This window comes from Chiloscyllium punctatum, chromosome 40 (assembly GCF_047496795.1).
Source record: "Chiloscyllium punctatum isolate Juve2018m chromosome 40, sChiPun1.3, whole genome shotgun sequence".
Taxonomy (NCBI): domain Eukaryota; kingdom Metazoa; phylum Chordata; class Chondrichthyes; order Orectolobiformes; family Hemiscylliidae; genus Chiloscyllium; species Chiloscyllium punctatum.
Window position 1 is genome coordinate 39,683,123 of NC_092778.1, and position 14,801 is coordinate 39,697,923.

A 14,801-nucleotide genomic window follows, 5' to 3' on the forward strand; every position below is an offset into this window, starting at 1 on the left:
TATAAAATTACCCTAAACGTCCATGATTAATATGCATTTTTAGCCAGGTTTTAATTACATTCTTCCACTTTCAACCTACTTTTCATGCTTTACTAAACTGTATGTTCATTGTATGAATTTTTGATTTTTTTTTGTAATAGGACTCTATGCATTTGACTCTTCCCCATTGACTAAATCTGCTTCTCACAGATTTCCACTGTTTATTTCAAATAATATGAGGCGTAAGTAGTAAATCTTGATGAGTGTTGCTCTGTCCTGGCCAGTAGGCGGGGACATTCAGCATAGCCAGTGGCTGGTTAGAATGTGGGCTTGGAAGATATTTGCAATATTAAATAAGTTGATGACAAAACAAACGAAAGCAGACAGTACCAGAGTGGAGACCTGCCTTGGTTAGCTAGGTCGCCGGTGCTTGATCCTGGCAAATTGAACACTGAGCAACTTAAGAAAGAGCTAGCACATTATGTTTTGAAAAAAGCCGTGAGGTTTTGGGCTAACTTACCAATTCTGCCTGGTATGAGCTGATATTATGCTGGTAAGTACATAAGATGGGGCCATCCGTAAGAATGGATTCTACTTGTACTGACCCATGCTAGATATATCACAGCCCTCTAAAACAGGTTTAATTGCTGTTGACACCTTCGTTGGCAAGGTCAATATGGATTGAAGCTTCAGTTATAATTCGTCAATTATTATCTTGTAAATGAATAGAAGTACCATTGGAAATGAAAATATATCATCAACCCTGAATAATGGAGTGCCCAGTAACCACTGTAACTTGGGCAAATGCTGGAGATGTTGGTGTACAACTGAAGTGTTTATATCTGCAATACTCGTGCAGTATATAGTGTATCTATGTAGTGAAATGAAGGTACTTTCAGCAGTTGAGTTACAAAATTTGTAGTTTGTCAGTGGATCAAGAATGTAAAGATCTTCTACAGTAATTTTTTTTTAAAGAAATGCATACTCTTACTCACTCCTAGGTGGAAGACTTAATAGTAAAGTTCAGAAAGAAGGGTAGAAACGTGGCTGCAGTTATCGTTGAGCCAATCCAGTCTGAGGGGGGAGACAACCATGCAACAGATGACTTTTTCCGAAAACTTCGTAACATTGCCAAAAAGGTAAGTACCATTTATTGAACCTATTCCTGAAAAACAGAAATCGAGTCAATTGTTTTCTGGATATTCATGTCAGGCATTATGACCACTCCGCAGAGATGGCAGAACTAGCAAACATTCATGACAGGTGCCAACATCCTGCCAGCTGTGCCTTCTTCTGACGTTGGTATAAGGTGGAGGGTTTGGGCACACTCTGGCTTTGATCAGAAATATTCACAAAGAGATGGAGACACTGTAGAACCAACTTGAACGCCAAATTTCTGCTTAGCTTTCCATGTACATGATCCAATATGTCCCCAAGACAAGGATGTCAGGAGCTGAAAGTACAATTGAGGAAAATGATGCCGTGGATTTTAGTCTATCACTCAAAGTTGCAATCTTTTTATTCTTTAACCCAGTATTGTTGCACACACTTCACCGTTTTACTTTTGTGTACCAACAGTTTCAATCATTTTCTGATCTAGTCAGCATGATTCTGAATTACGTAAATTGTAAGTTGAAAGTTTTTTCAGGAAATCAGGTTACTCTGATGGCATCATGAGAAAGTTTTGTGATTAACTATGTTTTTTATAAAGAGTACTTATTTTTATTGATATCAGCTTTATTTAAATATATGTGTTAACCATCTGGATAGTGAAATAAAGAAAAAAAAACTGTTTGTATTCTGCCTATCACAGTGTCAAACATTATAAATCTTTACAGAATGTAAAATATAGAAGCAGACATGGGTCACATTGTCCATTGAGCCTGCTTTACCATTCAATATGTTAATGTGACAATCTTTTCTATTTTTATTCATTTATGGAATGTGGATATTAATGGCTGACCCAGCAGTTATAGCAAATCCCTAGTTACCCTTGAGAAGGTGTCATTGAGCTGCCTTCTTAAACTGCTGCAATCTATGTGCTGTGGGTAGACCCACATAGCTATTAGGGAGGGAGTTGCAGAATTTTGACCCACCAACTCTTAAGGGATGGCAATACATTTCCAAATCAGGATGGTGATTGGCTTGGAGGAGAATTTCCAAATGATGGTGTTCCCATATATTGACAGCCCTCGTCCTCTGGACAAGCCATGTAAATACATGGGTACAAGAGCAGGTCTGAAGCTAGGAATCCTGCAGCGAGTACTTAGCTCAAAGCCTGTCCACCATCTACGAAGCACAGTCAGGAGTGTGTTGGAATACTGATCACTTGCCTAAATGAGTGCAACACTCAAGAAGCTTGACACCTTCCAAGATGAAGCAGCCCACTTGATTGACATGACCTTTTCAAAGCTCACTCCCTCTATGCTCAGTAGCAGCAGTTTATACCATCTCCAGGTGCACTTCAGAAACTTACCATGGCTCCTTAGGTAGCACCTTCTAAACCCATAACCACTTCTCACACCAGGGATTGCAGAACTGCTGGCCAATGAAATTGTCCCTTCCTGATCCAAATAAGGCTGTCCCCATTGCTGAGCAACGTGATTTCACTATCCTTTAGTTCAAATGGGGTGGTAACTTGTCACCCCTTTAAAATTCACTTCTGTACTCATTTCAGTAATTGATTTTTCTATTATCAATTTCATTTTATGTAACTTAATAATATGGAGCCTCGTCAGACACAATCTGAATCCCCACATTAAGCTTTGGCCATTTCATCCTGGAGAGATTTACTGGCTTTGAGCAGGGTGTAGTATAGATTCACAAAACCTTCATGAGGGTTTAAAGGTTTAAATTATGAGAATCAGTTGTACAGTTTTAGCTTATATTGCTTTGAGTGTGTAAGGTCGATGAGTGATTAAGGTGCTGAAAATATTTTAAGGATTTGAAAGGTAGGTAGATAGGTACAGAAAAGGTATTACCTCTGGTGGGGGAATTAAGAATGAGGGAATATAATCTTAAAGCTACCCCATTTAGGAGTGAAATCAGGAAGCATTTTCTCACACCAACCAGAGATAACTGCCACTTACTCCCAATCAGATTTGTGGTTTTGGGGACAATTGGGGCTTTCAAATGCTGAGGTTGAAAGATCTTGTTAAAGGTGATTACCAGGGGATGTGAGGCAAAGTGTGCAAGCTGGCCATGATCCAATTAAATGTTGGAGCAGATACTGGGGGCTGAAAGCCATGATGTGGAGATGCTGATGTTAGACTGGGGTGGACAAAGTTAAAAATCACACAATACCAGGTCATAGCCCAACAGGTTTATTTGGAAGTATTAGCTTTCAAAGCACTGCTCCTTCATCAGCTAACTAGTGGGGCAGGTTCATTAGACACAGCATTCATAGCAGAATTCATAGGGGGCTGAAAGGTCCACTGCTGTTATTATGCTATGATTTCATAATGTAAATAACTAATGTTTTTTATTTGAAATATGGCATGTAATGAAATGTTCCAGTGTTCTACTTGTACCTCTGTAAACATTGATATTCTTGATCACTCATAAATTGCAGAGCCTCATCAGATTTTATGAGCATCCTAACCTTGCAAAATAGAGATTTTGTTTAAACTGCTTAAGATTTAATTAATGTCTTTATTCATAAACTTGGATTTATCACCTCCCTGACTAGTTAAGCATTTAACTGGATAATCACTCGATATGTTAAGCTATTTGATTTCATTAAACTTCAAGCTAGAGAGTAAATATTCTAAGCATATCATAAAACAGTATTAGTGAATTTTGAGAAGCTTTGTAGCTCAGGTTGCGTTTTGGATGGAAGTTTGCTTACTAAGTTGGAAGGTTAGTCACCGTACTAGTTAACATCCTCACTGAGCCTCTGGTGAAGTGCTGGTGTTATGTCTCCCGCTTTCTATTTATTTGTTTAGGTTCCTTGGGTTGGTGATGTCATTTGCTGGGTTGATGTAATTTCCTGTGTTAGCGATGTCATTTCCTGTTCTTTTTCTCAAAGGGTGGTAGATGGGTTCCAAGTTGATGTGTTTATTGATAGAGTTCCAGTTGGAATGCTGTGTTTCTAGGAATTGTTGTGCATGTCTTTGTTTGGCTTGTCCTAGGATAGATGTGTTATCCCAGTTAAAGTCATCTTTCCTCATCTGTACCCACTATCACTAGTATCCTTACATACAGACGAGGAAAGACACCACTTTGACTGGGACAACACATCTATCCTTGTACAAGCTAAACAGAGACAATGAGAATTCCTAGAAGCATGGCATTCCAACCAAAACTCTTTCAGCAAACATATTGACTTGGACCCCATCTAACACACTCTGAGAAAAAGAACAGGAAATGACATCAACACAGGGAATTATATCACCAACCCAAGGAAACCTAAACACACAAATAGAAAGTAGGACTTAAAACAATCACTTCACCAGAGGCTCACTGATAATGTTACCTAGCATGGTGACGAAACATCTGAAAACAAACCTTCCAGCTCAGTGAGCAAACTTACATCCATAAAACAGTATAATGCCTATTATTACACAAATTGATATTCAATAAAACAAAATCATAAAACAACTTAACATAAATCATTCAAGTTTAGGGCAATATTTTGTAAACATTTCTACTGTTTACTTGCAGTAAGACAAAGGATTACAATACTTATGTCTAAACCAGTGGATCTTTGAATCAAAAGCTTAAAGTTAATTGTAAATACCATTTGAAGCTAATTTTCTACTTCTAAGATTCCCTCTGAAAGTCAAAAGAAAGGGACACTGAATAATGGAAAGGTTAAGGTACCATCCCTTCACTTTCAGAACATTGCTGGAGTTTAATCTATTTTGATCTGGGCAAGTTTGTTTCCACATGGAAAAAGGAGAAATAATGCCCAGAATACAGAATAAATGACAGATTCATAAGTAATAATGAGCACAGAAAACTCTGCCAAAAGTTGTAGTGTTGAGAATTCAGTGGATATTTTCTAATCAGCTTCTGGAACTGGTGGTACTTGTACCAAGGTCATCATACTCAGAGGTAAAGACACTACCACCGCACCACAGGAGCCCCTTAGGAATTCAAATACGATAAACTGCCATACATCATCTGAAACCAGTTACAAATAATTGTGACTGAGAAAAAGAAAACATTGTATCATTAAACTTACAAATTGATCATGATTCTCAATTGTAGAATTATTTTGCGACTGTTCCCTCTGCAGTGCTGGCCTGGACCAGTCTGAACCAAGGCTGACTGTATTTGGTGGCATTGTCTCCTGTGGCAGTCACAGGATAAACTTCTACCACTGCATCCAACAGCATCTCCAGGTCCTTCTGCAGAAAGCAGGGAGCTAACTTCTCATGCCGCACAATGCCACAAAGATGGCATCAAAGAATCTATTTGCATAATGAATGAGGTGGAAGAGCAATAGATTGCATGAGGAAAGTAACCTTGAGCCATAGTGGACTGGGTGCCAGGAACCATACTAGACAAAACACTAACTGAAAATTCAGTCCCATGTAGATTAACTATGTATCCCAATTAACTAAATCCTCAACTAAAATGTAAAGCCCAGATTTATGTATGCTCTCACAACTCTGCATGAGTTTGAACATCATTAAATCTCCTTTCCACTCTTCCCTTGTCGTCTTTCTCCATAAACTGAAATATTACATTCCACATTTTGATAGATTTGCTTTGTTCCTGGTTGAAACCTTGAAATCCTTCCTAATATTGGATAGAGTATTCCAACTGAAACCAAACCAGTGACTAATAAAGGTTTTTGATTAATAGGTTTAATCTATTGGCTATTGTACTTGATGTACATCTTTATGAAACAAAAAACCTGTATCTTTTTTAACAGCTTTCTCAACTTGCATTGTCCCTCTGGATATGAACACTTCCAGGTCCCTCAGTTTCTAGATCCTTAGGTCCTTTGATGGCTGCAGTATCCGTTTTAAATAAGATTAACACCTGAAAATGGATTTTATGTCATTTAAGACTTTGCTATTGCCTTAGTTACTTTTGTGGGGTCAAGGGTCAAGGAAGAGGATGGGGTGGGAAGGGTTGGTTTGAAGAGTATGGGGGATGTGTAGAGGTCAGTGAGAGGATGTTGTCCCATAAGTGATCTTGCTATGACAGAAACAAAAAGTTAGAAACTGTGATGTATTGCTGCATGCCCATGATGAGCAATTATTCAAAATGATAATTTCTATTAAGCTCATTTTATATACGTACCACCCTATGCGTGAAAACATAGCCTTTTAAATTTTTACCATCTCGCCTTAAATCTGACTTACCTTTCCAAAGTGCAGCACTTCACATTTATCTAAATTAAACTCCCATCTGCCACTCCACAGCCCATTGGCCCATCTTATCAAGATCCCGTTGAGGGGTCCTTTTGAGGTAACCTTCTTCGCTGTCCACTACACCTCCAATTTTGGTGTCAGCTGCAAACTTACTAGCTATAACTCATCTATTTACATGCAAATCATTTATATAAGTCATGAAAAACAGTGAACCCAACACCAATCCTTCTGGCACACCACTGGTGACATGCCTCCAGTCTGAAAGGCAACCTTCCACTACCACCCTCTGGCTTCTACCTTCAAGCCAATTCCTTATCCAATTGCTATATTTGAAGAAATTAATTTATTTGTGTTAAAAGGCCAAATTAAAGATCAATATATATGCTTGCACTGTTGATATAAAGTATGCATTATCGGTTACATACTCCATAAACAAAGCCTTCTTATTGAAAGACATCATTTTATTCCAAACAAGTACATCCTTGTAACCTCCTCTTTCTCTTTCCTTGTCACGCACAAGGCAAAACCAGATAATATTCTATTTGAAGCTCGACTACTGCTCACATAAGAGACTGCATGATCTCCCTACCATCAGTCAGCCCCACGTTTTCCTCAGCCCATTCGTTTGCCACTGATAATCCCACTTGTGCCTTTCTCAGCTCCAGATTCAACATTTCTTGTCTCTTGTGGATAGCTTTCAATTCGCCACCTTTTTAACATCAATTCATCCAAAATTCTGGTTTCAATTCTATACTACACAAAGCCTAGCTGAGCATTCAACCTTGCCCCGCGTTGGGGCCAGGTGAAAAAGCATACATTCATCGTCCGCTCGGATATTTCAGCCTGAGTCCAAGAAGTGGTGCCATACCAGTGTAAAGCTTAGAACTCGAAGAAAAGGCAGCTGGAAGAGTATGTGAATAGGAAGGGTTTAGAGGGATATGGGCCAAGTGCTGGCAAATAGGACTAGATTAGGTTGGGATATCTGGTTGGCATAGATGAGTTGGGCCAAAGGGTCTGTTTCCATGCTGTACATCTCTATGACTTTATGACTATTAATTTTTTAAAGAACATACTTTCTTAGAAAATGAGTGCCACTGGAATATATATGTTTTGTATCCTTTTGGTGAAAGTATATACTGTCACAATACAATGGCAACACTCTTCCGGAGAACCAAGGCAGACCTATTAACCAAGGAACAGGAGAATCGACGTTTTGGGCATAAGCCCTTCTTCATTCATTCCTGAAGAAGGGCTTATGCCCGAAACGTCGATTCTCCTGTTCTTTGGATGCTGCCTGACCTGCTGCGCTTTTCCAGCAATACATTTTCAGCTCTGATCTCCAGCATCTGCAGTCCTCACTTTCTCCTCGCAGACCTATTAACCAGCCCATCCCAGCATTTGAACACCAAGTGACCACCTACACTCCATTTGCGAGGACAGAGGGTTCTAGCCTGCACCAATCCACCCTCCTAAAGTAAACATTTTGGGACCTTAACAATTCAAACTATCCAACTCAGGAGCAAAACTCTAGGCCTGTATCTTTCACAAAGACCATTGTGTACTTTGTTAGGACACATCACTGGAGCAGGTGGGACTTGAACCCTGCCTTCAATTCAGTGTACCACCAGAACCATAAATTGTTTCTGTAAGCTTACTGAGAACTGGTAATATAAAGGTTTTTGCTACTTAATATGCTGTTGCATTGTGGAACAGTGAGCAAACAGATCATGAATTGAAGCAGATTTCACTCAATCGGACCTTTGACCTTAAAAATTATTGAAAACCATAAATGACTACTTCATGAATTGACTCTCTTGTTTTTGTTTTTATTGCACAGCCTCTATCTGGGAAAAAAAAATTATCTCCCACCTATTAACATTCAGTTCCAGGGTCCTGGTATAAAGCAGATCATTCAGTTCAGTTCGCCGGTTTGTGATGCAGACCAATACATGGGTTTAACTCCCACACCAGCTGAGGTTACTATGAAGGTCTGACCTTCTCAATCTCTCCCCTCCCCTGAGGCACAGTGATCCTGCAGTTAAACCACACCATTCATCTCTGTCTTAATGAGAGAGCAGTCCTACAGTCAGTTACATTATGCTAACTTTATACATCTGAGTTTCCTTTTATGAAATCTGGTTTATCTTGATTTTAGCCCACTCAGGAAGACCTAACAACATTATGACTTCAACTCTATCTCTATTCTCTAAGAGAACTTTAATCAATCGTAACCACCCTCTGTCTGATGTATTTACAGCAGACACCTTAAGCTAAGCTCACACAAACAGATTTATTTCCTGTTTACTAGACATGATAGCTTTATGAGGCCATTACAGCTGAAATAACAAGTTGTTTAATGATATAGAAACATTTCTGCATTAAAGGTTAAATTTGCTTTTAATACCAATGATAGTCGCATATTGTCCATTTTTGATACATGCTTTGCACTAGAAAATATTTTCAGTATACCATATTTTGAAAATATATTTACCATTTGTAAAATGTGAGCTTCCATGCCTCCTAAATTATTATGGGTAGGTGATAGGAATTGATAATTACACTGATGGTGCCTTTATTTCACTTCCTTGCCTACCATTTTGTTTTCCTGTTGCTTGACCCCTGCCACATGCAGATCACCCATTGTCACATTGTGTTTATCATTGCCACAAATTATGAAATTCTGGCTTTTTGTCCCTCACCTACCTTACCCTGTCTGCCTGAAACTGCTCAATCAGCATGGCTGTGCTTTCTTGTGTGACGAAGTCCAGACGGGAGGTGGTGCCACAGGCAAGTTTTGGGCTCACGAGCACTGGGGCCTGGATGATCCAGCTGATATCGTCACCTTCAGTAAGAAGTTGCTGTCAGGAGGTTACTTCTACAAGGATGAACTAAGGCCTGACATGGTGAGTGCATATGATAAGAAATTGGTTGAAATGGTTTGTACAGTACTGTCCAAATAACAGAAGGAGCTTCTTTACTTGAAACATGTGCTCACATTCAATCATTAGTTAGATTTCAAGTGAATTGTGTTAAAATATATCGCGGAGGGAACTTTTAGCTCTTCATGAAACAAGCAGGGAGGTCGGCCAGTGAGAAAAGTCACATTACCAGCATCATACATGCCCCTGATCCATTTCTCAAGGGTGGGGGTTGGGATGGAATCAGCACGGGATAACAGGACAGCAGAGCTACCTGGCCAAAAGTTGCAGATGGCCAACTGCGCTTACTAAAATTTGATAAGGCCTATTATCAGAGCTGGCCAGCAGCAGATCTGGGGGCTAATACTCAATTTTTCGGTCTTCCCCACCCGCTAGCTTCCAGCTGCAGCCACAAACTTCTTTTTAGATGGGTTCCACACCAATAATGGTAGCTGAGGTTTGTAGGGCATTTATATTTTCATTATTTTATTGTAGAATTAAAGAAGTTAGAGAGAAGGCATCTCCATCTTGGACGCCCTATATGAAAAGACAACTTGTTGGAGAACATCCAATTGGTCCTTCAGCTTGAAGAATCTGCCCGTCATTCCTAGTTTCACAGAAAGCCAAACCTCTGTCATTAATTGTTCTGCTCAGGGAATCTATTTACTGGATGATTGCTCCTCTCACACTGTAACTTCTTACACTTGACCCTTACATTGAGGGTCCTGAAGCCATGGCAAAAATCCGGCCCCTAGTTTTTTAAAAATTCTATTCAAGAGTGTGGTGCTGGAAAAGCACAGCAGGTCAAACAGCATCTGACGAGCGAGAGAGTTGACGTTTCAGGCATAAGCCCTTCATCAGGACTGAGGCTTGTAGGCTGTGGGGGGGGGGGAGGGGGGTGCTGAGAGATAAATGGGAGGGGGTGAGGCTGGGGGTAAGGTAGATAAGTCAGAGAGGAGGGTGGAGCAAATAGATGGAAAAGACGATGGACAGGTCGAGAGGGCAGTGCCAAGTTGTAGGTTTGGAACTGAGATAAGATGGGGGGGGGGGGAGGGGAAATGAGAAAACTGGTGAAATCCACATTAATCCCTTGGGGTTGCAGGGTCCCAAGGTGGAAGATGAGGTGTTCTTCCTCCAGGTGTCGGGTGGTTGCGTTTTGGCGTTGGAGGAGGCCTAGGATCTGCATGTCCTTCAAAGAGTGGGATGGGGAGTTGAAGCATTCAGCCACAGGGCGGTGGGGTTGTTTGGTGTGGGTGTCCCAGAGGTGTTTTCGGAAACAATCCACAAGCTGGTGTCCCGGCTCCCTGATGTAGAGGAGACAACATCGGGTGCAACAGATACAATAGATGACATTTGTGGAGGTACAAATAAATTTCTGTTGGATATGGAAGGATCCTTTGGGGCTTTGGATGGAGGTGAAGGAGGAGGTGTGGATGCAGACTTTGCACTTCCGGCGGTGGCAGGGGAACGTGCCGGGAATGGGGTGAGGGTTGGTGGGGAGCGTGGATCTGACAAGGGAGTCATGGAGGGAATGGTCTCTCCGGAATGCTGATAGGGGTAGGGAGGGAAATATATCCCTAGTGATGGGGTCCATTTGTAGGTGGCAGAGGGTGATGCGATGTATACAGAGGTTGATGGGGTGAAAATGAGGACCGGGGGATTCTGTCCTTGTTGTGTTGGGATGGGTGGGGTTCAAGGGCAGAGGTGCAGGAAGTGGAGGAGATGTGCTGGAGGGCATTGTCGACCACGTGGGAGGGGAAATTGCGGTCTTTGAAGACGGAGGCCATCTGGGATTTCCTTTGGTGAAATTGGTTAATTCTACATCCATTAAAAGGATTTAAAGGAGATAGGGATAACACCTAAAAGGAGAACCATTAACAATATCAAGTAAGATGTCAAGGTACCAGTGTTGGACTGAGGTGGACAACGTTTAAAAATCACACAACACCAGGTTATAGTCCACCGGTTTATTTGAAAGTACAAGTTTTCAGAGCGCTGTTCCTTTGTCAGGCAGCTACCTGATGAAGGAGCAATGCTCCGAAAGCTAGTACTTTTGGACTATAGCCTTAATTGTAAATATCAATTAAGAGGAAGTCAGCACTTTACTGGGAAGAGGGAGCATAATGTGGATGGATCTCAGTGTAGAGAAAGCAAGAGGGAAGATAGGAGAGAAACTGGAGAAAGATTTGAGTTCCGAGTTAAGATAGTGAGGAACTTTAGAGAAAGCATGGTTCTAGGGCTAGAGAAGGGAGAGAAGGGTAGAAGCTGCTAATTGGATGGTTTCAATCTTAATAACAAAGAAATTATTGAGTTCCTTATACTTATAGTTGAAAGTATGGTAGAGGAAGCAAGAGCAAGGATAAGATGACAGCTTGCAATAGAAAAAAAGAAACTCCTATGGTTAACTATGCATTCCAGGATAATGTTGAAATAGTGAACAGTTTCAGCAGATGAAAGCAGGACCTGATCGTGCTTTACATGGTCCAGCCAAGTCTGACAGTGGATGGCCAAACAAGTATGTGCCATATCCGTTCAACTTTGCATCCCTTAGACTTAAAGGAGCAGAGATACAGGCTGTACTGATGAAAATCAGACACTGAACATCTTATTGATTTATGATTTGGATACGCTGGTGTTGGACTGGGGTGTACAAAGTTAAAAGTCACACAATGCCAAGTTATAGTCCAACAGGTTTATTTGGAAGCACTAGCTTTCGGAGCACTGCTCCTTCACCCGACAATCACCTGATGAGTGGACTTCAACAGTTTCCTCATTTCCCCTTCCCCCACCTCACCCTAGTTCCAAACTTCCAGCTCAGCACTGTCCCCATGACTTGTCCGGACTTGTCCTACCTGCCTATTTCCTTTTCTACCCATCCACTCCACCCTCTCCTCCCTGACCCATCACCTTCACTCCCTCCCCTACTCACCCATTGTACTCTATGCTACTTTCTCCCCACCCCCACCCTCCTCTCGTTTTTCTCTTCATGCTTCAGGCTCACTGCCTTTCTTCCTGATGAAAGGCTTTTGCCCGAAACGTCGATTTCGAAGCTCCTTGGATGCTACCTGAACTGCTGTGCTCTTCCAGCAATACTAATCCAGAATCTGGTTTCCTGCATCTGCAGTCATTGTTTTTACCTCGTTAATTACCTGATGAAGGAGCAGTGCTCCGAAAGCTAGTGCTTCCAAATAAACCTGATGGACTATAACCTGACGTTGTGTGATTTTTAACTTATTGATTTAGTCTGCCTCAGAGTTGAAGTTAATTTCATTGTTAGTGGATCATTACGACTGAAATTAACTAACTCAACCCAGAGTGAGATCCAAGCCTTTGGCTTGCCTGCAGTCTGTTGTCAGTTACTCATTCTTTACTCAGCTGAAGCTCCCTTCTAAATGGGAATAGTTTACAATTTTTGGTTTTTAAAAATATTTTCCATTTTTGGGAAGATAAAACAAACCCTGTTAATAATTAATAGTTACACGGAGCAGTGCACCCACACCACTATCTGGTGTGATTTACTGAAAGGTATGTGCATACAACACGGATGCTAATCCAAATTTTCCACTATAATGTTAAATAAACCAATTATCAGTTCACTGCTATAATTATGCAATTTTAAAAATAGTTTATTTGCTTTAAAGAACCAACAATTCACTACAGTATGTTTCTAGGTTTTATTGTCTGCTGCTATCCTTAGTACTGAAAGCATTAAAATTAATTTAATTATTACAGGAAAAACTCTTTGCTGCATAGCCTTTGATCTTGAAAGTCAGAATGTGTATTTGCATGACAGTGAAAGGTGACATTCCTGCTTCTTCCTGCCATCTCCTGCCTAGCACCACCTCATTGGGATGCTCAGGTGATTGAACCTTTTGAAAGCTGCTGTGATCTGTGGGATTGTACCCCTGCATAACCCACTGCTTCTAGAATAAAAGGAAAATGCCAAATAATAGAAAAAATTCATTTCTCTGAATTTTATACTTGTTAAAAAAAGTTGTTGGAACCTTTTCTTGAAGATCTTTGATGTAGTTGCTTTTCAATATTGAACTCTGAATAAATTACACATGTTAATGATAAATTCTACTGATTACTAAAACAAAGAAACTTACAAAGTAATACATTTTATTTCTATAACGAGTTATAATCTGTATAATGCATCTTGTTACAGGCCTACAGGATTTTCAATACATGGCTTGGAGACCCTTCAAAGAATCTCATGTTTTCTGAAGTACTTAATGTTATTAGGAGAGAAAAACTCTTGGACAACGTCATTGAAAGTGGCAAGGTCCTATTACAGGGTCTTAAGGATTTACAGGTAATAATTAATTGGGTACTTGAAAACTTGCAAAAAATAATTGTTTTACTTTACAATTGGATATCTCACCATGCCATTCTTTTTGCATCCAGCTCTTATTGTATTAAGATATAATTTGATTCTTTACCTGAAATAATTTGAAAATTGATTTAATGACTGCTGGTGCGATTAATCAAATAAAGGTGTAATTTCAGTGGTAATGGAGCAGTTCAATGGAACATCACATAGTGTCACAGAGTTGTCACAGACTGTGTGACGTGATTAGGAACACAGCGTTGGTATGAAATATAGCCATTGCATATTTTCCAAAAACACTGTTAATGTTGTTGGGTTCATGAAGTCATTCAAAAGCCAAATAGAAAAACCCTTTGACTCACTAAGACCCTTAGGAAACCCATTTTAGTACGGCAGTTCTGCATTTAACTTTGAACCGGTTGATTGGAAATCTTGCATCTGGATTGGAACAATATTATGAAAGCACAGCAAGTCACAAAAACATTATTGCATTTAACAGAGGCCAGATTATTTCTGCAATTTCTCATCCCCTTTATGGCACTTCAGAGTAGTATTGTGGAATTCTAAAATCATTTTACACATAAATCGATCTGTTATGTTTTTGTATGTGGCCATCGGACATCAGGTAACTGGAAGGCATTATGTTAATAGTTGATTCTGAGATGAAATTAGAGAGGAGAGTCAGATCAAACATGGTCCTTTTTTTAGACAATATTTTCTTTTCCATAATAAACAGGTACCAACTTTTTTAGTTTTCTCTTAGCAACAGCAGTGAGAAATTATCAGAATAGACCTGGAAGTTGTCAATATTGACCCATTAAGTCATGTGGCTTTAAGTTCAACAGTGTACTGTAAATCAAATCTCCTGATAACCAACCAAATCATTCCATCACTTCCACCACCTGGACCAGCAAATCATGTTAAATACTATTTGGAGGAAGCTCTGTGGAAAGCAAATATATTAACTGGTCTCTAATGGGATGATTTAATGTGTGCCAGGCCTGACAAATGTCCAGGCAGATGTAAATTCCAATTGAGCATTGAGAGAATGGTGCAAGAACTAATACAGGGAGGTATTTGAATAAAAGCAAAATACTGTGATTGCTTGAGATCTCAAATAAAAACAAGGTGCCAAAGAAACTCAGCAGATCTGGAAAGAGAGAGTTAATGCTTTGAGTGCCACGACACGTTTCCAGCATTCTGAACACCTACGTGACCTTACTGTAATTAATCTACCTGTCACAGATG

The 14,801-nt window shown here is 40.1% G+C and overlaps 1 protein-coding gene across 2 annotated transcripts in view; it reads left to right on the plus strand.

Annotated features, from left to right (window-relative positions):
• Positions 1–14,801, plus strand: part of abat (4-aminobutyrate aminotransferase) — a 174,267-nt gene that overhangs the window by 156,532 nt on the left and 2,934 nt on the right. For both annotated transcript variants that reach the window (XM_072559591.1, XM_072559592.1), the window contains exons 12-14: positions 981–1,118; positions 9,041–9,208; positions 13,392–13,538. In XM_072559591.1, the coding sequence (XP_072415692.1) occupies positions 981–1,118; positions 9,041–9,208; positions 13,392–13,538 (453 nt within the window). The remainder of the gene's footprint in view (positions 1–980; positions 1,119–9,040; positions 9,209–13,391; positions 13,539–14,801) is intronic.